Source organism: Rhinopithecus bieti, unplaced genomic scaffold, assembly GCF_001698545.2.
Source record: "Rhinopithecus bieti isolate Rb0 unplaced genomic scaffold, ASM169854v2 scaffold_19722, whole genome shotgun sequence".
NCBI lineage: Eukaryota > Metazoa > Chordata > Mammalia > Primates > Cercopithecidae > Rhinopithecus > Rhinopithecus bieti.
In genome coordinates this window covers 265,682-272,916 of record NW_016809905.1, presented here as the reverse complement: position 1 = coordinate 272,916, position 7,235 = coordinate 265,682, and the positions used below count along the sequence as shown (strand labels likewise).

General features: G+C 40.6%; 1 protein-coding gene across 4 annotated transcripts in view; it reads left to right on the top strand.

Moving 5' to 3' along the window:
- The window catches only part of MS4A12 (membrane spanning 4-domains A12), a 19,113-nt gene that overhangs the window by 5,753 nt on the left and 6,125 nt on the right, over window positions 1-7,235 (top strand). For all 4 annotated transcript variants that reach the window (XM_017890834.1, XM_017890833.1, XM_017890832.1 and 1 more), the window contains exons 2-4: window positions 2,359-2,643; window positions 5,809-5,946; window positions 6,682-6,738. In XM_017890834.1, the coding sequence (XP_017746323.1) occupies window positions 2,359-2,643; window positions 5,809-5,946; window positions 6,682-6,738 (480 nt within the window). The remainder of the gene's footprint in view (window positions 1-2,358; window positions 2,644-5,808; window positions 5,947-6,681; window positions 6,739-7,235) is intronic.

Below are 7,235 nucleotides of genomic sequence, written 5' to 3'. Positions count from 1 at the left end.
CTTTTTTTTGAGACAGAGTCTAACTCTGTCACCCAGGCTGGAGTGCAGTGGCACTATCTTGCCTCACTGTAAGCTCCACCTCCCGGGTTCATGCCATTCTCCTGCCTCAGCCTCCCGAGTAGCTTGAACTACAGGCAACCACCACCAGGCCTGGCTAATTTTATTTATTTATTTATTTATTTATTTATTTATTTATTTATTTCCGGATTTTTAGTAGAGATGGAGTTTCACAGTTAGCCAGGATGGTCCCGATCTCCTGACCTCATGATCCACCCACCTCGGCCTCCTAAAGTGCTGGATGTGTTTCCATTTTGAAAAAAAAAAAAAATCCCTTTGTCATCAGATATTTCAGAAAGGTGTTTTCTCCCTTTTCATTGAGTTTTCAAGCATTTTCAGTTGTATCTAGCATCGGAGAGTAAGGGTTATGAGTGCAGGTTCTGGATTAAATTCTCTCATTGTGAAATGGGGATATTAGTAGACTACCTACCTCATGGGGTACTGTAAAGGGTACAGAGATAATGTATCTCATGCATTTAACATAGCGATAACAGAGCCAACCCCTGTGGCTGGAATAGGCACCGTCCTACATACTTTGCAGAGAATAACTCTTTAATACTCAAACTGACTCTCTAAGGAAGGTAGTCTTTTTAGCTCTATTTTACAGACAGAAAACAAAGGCAAAGAGAGGTTAACAAACTCGCCAAAGACACAAAGTTGGGGTTAGATCCCAAGTTCATCTTCCTAAACATGACACTATACAGACCCTACTGTGCCTACAATAAGTCTTTAATAAAGGTTAGCTCTCTACACACCTCACCTAAAGCTTGCTAAAGAGAATCCTTACTAACTTAATTACTCAGTCACTAAGAAGTTAATCTGGTTTATAAACTCCTCTCCATGGCATCAAAGACAGAAGTTTTGTTGTTGGGCAGTTGCAGGAGCAGAGTCAATACCCTGTCACCAAGGCTGGCCTGGAAAACAAGCTGCAAATGTCCAGAGTGATGCTGTATGGATGACTGGGGGTGGAGGGGGATTCTGAACCAACAGCCAAGAATCCCATTTTCAAGTCCTAATTCTGCCACACGTTTTCTATGTAACCTTGAGCATGTCACTTAACTTGACTCAGCTTCAATTTCTCATCCGTAAATGAAGGGGAATGAGACAGGATAAATGGAAAGGGTCTTCCCTACCCTAAAATTTCTGGATTCCATGAGCACAGGGTCTGAATATGTGTCCCTGTTAGATACCAGTGAAACACTGTACCAATAGGTTATTCATAGTATTCATACTTCATACCAAGAATGAGACATTCCTCACTCTAACTTTCTTGATACTCATAAGTACATGAAAAATTGTTTGAGAAGACCTCAGAAAAAGGAATCTAAGGCTAACGACAAATTTTTTAAGTGTCATAATTTTTTTTCAAGAATTAATAGTCATTGTTGTCCATATCCAGTTGTATTGGCTTATTTCCAACAAAATTTCCCTTGGCCACATGGGGCCTGAGATGCTCTAAGCTTTCAGAAGGACAGAAATGAATAAGAGCATTTTTCCTAAAGAACAGGAGAATCATCTTAAATGGGCATATGTGAACTATCTAGTTTCCCAATTACTGGCAAATAATTTTAATCTTGGACTGCCCTCTTTGCCATACAAGTATTGTATGACTTGGCCCCTGTATTAGTTTTCTATTTCTCGATATAACAAACTACCACAAACATAGTGGCCTAAAACAATATATTATTTTATCTGACAGTTGTGTAGGTCAGAAGTCCCATACCAGCTCACTAGACTAAGGTCAAGGTGTCAGTAGAGTCCGGTTCCTTCCTGGAGACTCTGGGAAGAATCTGCTTCCTTGTTTCATCCAGCTTCTAGAGGTGACCCTTCCTTGGTTCATGGACGCCTTCCTCCATCTTCACAGTCAGCAGCACAGCATCTCTCTAATGAGGGATGGGTTCCGGATGAAACTGTTCCACCTCAGATCATCAGGCATTAGAGTCTCATAAGGAGCTTGCAACCTAGATCCCCAGCATGTGCAGTTCACAGCAGGGTTCACGCTGCTATGGGAATCCAATGCCGTGCTGATCTGATAGGAGGCCAAGCACAGGCAGTAATGCTTGCCCGCTGCTTACCTCATGTAGTGTGGCCAGATTTCCAACAGACCACGGACGGGTACCAGTTCTTGGCCTGGGGGTTGGGGATTTATGAGAATCATGTTTCTATCAGATGTTATGGCCCATTATCTGTTCACTTGCTCTCTCCATTTGCATAGATAATTGACATTTGATATTTGGTAAGATTTTCTTTAGTTTCTTTTCTGGATAAACGTATCACTTCGGTATGTTTTGTGATACTTAGGACATCATGATGTCATCCAAGCCAACAAGCCATGCTGGAGTATATGAAACCACACCCAACCCTTACTACCCACTAAGCAGCTTTATGGCTCCTGGATCTCAACAGCCTCCAGGTTCAATCAACTTAGAAAACCAAGCTCAGGGTGCTCAGAGTGCTCAGCCCTACTTCATCACATCTCCAGGAACCTCTGTTGTCAGTCAACTAGGTCAAAGAAATACACAAATGATAAATCCAAGCGTGGGAACAGCAGTAATAAACTTTAAAGAAGAAGCAAAGGCACTAGGGGTAAGTCTACTTACTATCAGAATTTTAAATTCACATTTGCAAGGTCTTCTTATAAGTTATAGGAGAAGAGAATATCATCCAATTGCTAAAAAGTTCTGAATGTTATTCTGAAACTATCCCTTTTAGACAGAAATATTTAGTCTGCCTATAGACTTTCCCTTGAGTTCATTTCATTTTAGATCAAGCAAAAATATAACAGGAGACACAGGAGCCTCCCTAGCTGGAGGATTTGGTAATACTGACATGACGGAAGCTCTACTACATCTAGCTTGATCTCATTTCTTCAAAGGACTTTTTGGACAATCTCAATCCCGTCTCCGGATCGGTTACAAGTCGGGTATTTGCATAAAGGTGAATTTACATAAAAATGAACATTGATGGCTGCCTCCAGAAAAGGAAACTACAAATGGGCAGTCTGGGAAAGGCTGAGTGTGAAAGAACTGGGGGACATTCCATCTGCTGTGCCTTTCTCGCCAATATCCTTAGAGATGCTACAGCTTAACTGTCACCTTACTTCTACAAAGGAGACTCTGAACTGACCACCTTGTTTCTGTAGGCATTGTAAAGACAAAAATGCCCTACTTGTAAGAAAATTCCACCTGCCTACGTAGAATTGTTACTCCCTTCGCTGTGCTTTCCAAATACCTCATTCATCCCGCTAGCACAATTCCACCAAATTATATTAAGTCTCTCCCTGTGAATAGCTCGAAATTCTCTGCTGGAGCATTCTGTACATGAATGCTCATTATGTGCCAGAAAATCTTCTAGTCATCTTACTACCTATTTTAAGTTGTGATGTTTTAGGGAAGTAAAAATGAGCCTAAGTTCTCTTGCAGCAGCCTATTTACTAAGCTGTGGAAGTGGCCCTTCTGATCCTCCTCCTCCCAGATAGAGGAAATTCCCCACTTCTCATAAGCCAATGGGACAAATCCCCCCTACAGCCAACCCCACATAGGTGCTTGGAATATATCACCCAGTACAAAGCAGGTGCAATCTCTGCCTTTACAGAACTTTTGCCCTAGTGGGGGAAATCAGACTGTATACATAAGAAGGAAGTAAAGTACTTAGTATATTAGAAGGTGTCGAATGATATAGACAAAACAAAGAAGTGTAAAAGGGCTAAAAAGTACCAGACAGTGAGGAGGCAGCAATTTCAAGGCGGTCAGAATGGGCTTTCCTTAGAACATGACATTTGAGCAAAAATCTGAAGTTAGGAGTGAGCCCTGCAGATATCAGGGAAAGTGAAAACAACCAGTGTAAAAGTCTTTAGATGAAAATGTCTGTGATGTATTTGAAGAACAGGGAGGAGGCCAATAAAATAGAACAGAATGAGGGATGGAGGGAGCAGTTGTCAGGAGGGCAGAGGAGCGGCAGAGGCCACAGCTGATGAGGCCTGCAGAGCAGAAGGCTTTGGCTTTGACTGAGTGGATGACAAACCACTGAAGCATGCTGCCTGGCACCGAAAAGGCGTGTGATAAAAATACTTTAAAAGACTGTGAAGTTTTGTTTTCAAAAGCTCCAGTTGGCAGAAGCTACTTCCTCTCTCTGAAGATTGTTATTTCTATACCATCAGCAGGCCCCAGGCATCACGACAGTGCAGGGGCCACAGGTGGCAGGACGTGGCACACCTGTACCAGTCAACTCAGACCTTAAAGTGCTTCTATGCCCACAAATGCAGACAAATTGTCCAAATTTTTAAGTCTGTCCTATAGGCAATTTTGATCAGTAAATGGTACAGCCAGGGCTGTAGGAGGAGAAATGAAGGCCAGTACAAATCCAGATCTAACTGTCCCTCATCAAGGTGACAGCAAGGATGAGGATGGGAAGTTTGTGGCCAGATGTCTAAATTGCTGCTCTAAAGAAGAGTTGTAAAAACCAAATATAAAGTCTAATACAGGAGTTCTTTAAGTGAGATAGGCTAAAGGAGGTCCATCATGCCTCTGAAGCTATATGCAAAAGTATGGTATGTGTGTGTATGGAGGTGCAAGAATAATTTTTTAGGGAGAAAAGTTCATGGTTTTTATTGAAGTCTCAAGAAACTTTTAGCATTGTTTATAAAACTGGGTTTTTTTTTTTTTCATTTTAATTCAACTTACTTGTGTTCAGTAGCTTTTTATTGAATAAATACAGCAGTCTTTGTATTTGCAGTCTTCCTGGATAGATAAGGTGTAAACATGGGGAAAAATAAATGACAAAGCTACAGTCAACTTTTGGACCAATCTAGAAATGGTTATTCCTCAGAAATCTATCTTTATTTACAATGAAGGAAGGTTCAATAAGAGGTACAAGGAGCTAAAAGATGCATACCTTACTTTTAGTAATATATGATTGGTAAGAAGAATGGTAAGAAAATGATTGCACACCTGCAACTTTTTAAAAGAGAACAATATCAATGAATACAAAATCAAATAACAAGGTGTGTTTTATGTCATGAGATGCAACAGAAATTTAGAAAGAAAGAAAAAAGACTAATTTGGTGTAATCAAGAGGACTTCATGGAAGAGGTAGAGCAGAGCTGAGCATGGGGGAAGACAGTACTGAACAGTTCAGACAGGCTCAGCAGTCAATGTGCTGCAGTAAATTCCCAGATCTGCCCGTCAGGAATTGTGTGACCTTGGATACAAGGTCTCACATGTCTTTATGTCTCTGGGACTCAATCCAGTTGTGGGAGGACTGCATGAAACAATAAATGTAAAGTGTTCAGAACATGACTAAGCACATAATTCATGCCTTATAAATGGTTTTATCTTCACCAATCCCTTTACCCATAACTGGGATGACCCAAGCAGAGAACTGATTCATCTGAAAAAGCAACTACTGACATCACAGTTAAAGTATTTTTTTTCTAATAGTCTTTTAGAGGCCTTCAGAGATACTAATGCATGATTAAGCAGCTGTACTTTCTGAAGAATTCTTCTTGGGCCACCACAATAAGTCTCCCCAAATACCTCAAAACAAGGTGTCTCACTAAGGGCCCTGCACTGCAGTTATTCTAGTGTATGTCAGAATCTTCATGGCCCACCTCCTGCTTCAGATGCGTGCCTGAATGACAACCATGGATCTCAGCAAAATTGACAATCAATAAGCAGGGGCAGCAATGACCGTAACGTTTCACACGTCTGAAAGTGAAGAAGTAATTTTAAAATGGTTGTTTTCTTTTTTCAGGTAATCCAGATCATGGTTGGATTGATGCACCTTGGTTTTGGAATTATTTTGTGTTTAATAGTATTCCCTTATGGAAGAGTATACCGTTTTGCCTCTACTGCTGTTATTAGTGGATACCCATTCTGGGGTGGCCTTTCTGTGAGTAGATTGCTAGAACACCACACCTTCTTGGTTTATAAAGTATTGATATCTCCAGCCAATTCACAACTCATTTCTTGATAAAGCCCTACATCTGAGGGCTGGAGAATTTAGAAAAATTAACAGCTCTGAATGAGCATAAAAAAATCGGGAACTTGTTCACCATTTTAAATAGGAGCTTATTCCATTCTTTAAAATGTAATCATGTAACCAGCAAGCCAAAGTTTTGGTTTCCTACTCCATTTGAGATGGAAATGTATGTATTGGTTGGAGAGAGAGAGAAAAAAAAGGTGATTGGAAACATGATTAAAAATATGCAAGTCAGGCATAGTGGTGTGTGATTGTAGTCCCAGCTACTTGGGAGGCTGAGGCCAGGGAATTGCTTCAGTTCAAGAGATTGAGGCCAGCCTGAGCAATATAGTGAGACCCAATCTCCAAAAAAATATTTTTAATTAAAAAAAAGCAATTGATTATGAGAAGGGATGGAGTGTAAGCCTCAGAACAAGGAATGCTTAGACATTATGAGTTCTTCATAGGCCAGAAATTAAGGAGAAAACAATAAAAAAGAAGTCAAGGACACATGCCTGAGAGTTACTCCAGAAAATTCAGAAGTGCAAGAGAAAATTTCGAGAAGGAAGCTAGATGAACATAAATAGACCAACCTTTCGTATAAAGAGAAACTCCCAACCACAACCAGTTAACCTATTTCTCAAATAAATTTGTCCATTTCCACAGTTCATTATCTCTGGCTCTCTCACTGTGTCAGCATCCAAGAAGCTTTCCTCCTGTCTGGTAAGTTAGACTGTTTCTGCTTTTTGAACCCCTTTAAAGATTAGCTTAACACATTGGGGAGGAATATGGAAAAGCTGGATTTGGGAAATGCAAAAGAGAGCACCTTTCCCAAAAAAAAATCTATTGGTTGCCTCATGTTCTAAGCACTGGGGTAGGAGAGTGGTCCACACAGTTTGCCACTAAGAAATGGCAGAGTTCCTCCCAAGGCTAAACCAGGAAGAAGTTGAATCCCTGAATAGACCAATAGTAGGCTCTGAAATTGAGGCAACAATTAATAGCCTACCCACCAAAAAAAGTCCAGGACCAGATGGATTCACAGCTGAATTCTACCAGAGGTACAAGGAGGAGCTGGTACCATTCCTTCTGAAACTATTCCAATCAATAGAAAAAGAGGGAATCCTCCCTAACTCATTTTATGAGGCCAACATCATCCTGATACCAAAGCCTGGCAGAGACACAACAAAAAAAGAGAATTTTAGACCAATATCCCTGATGAA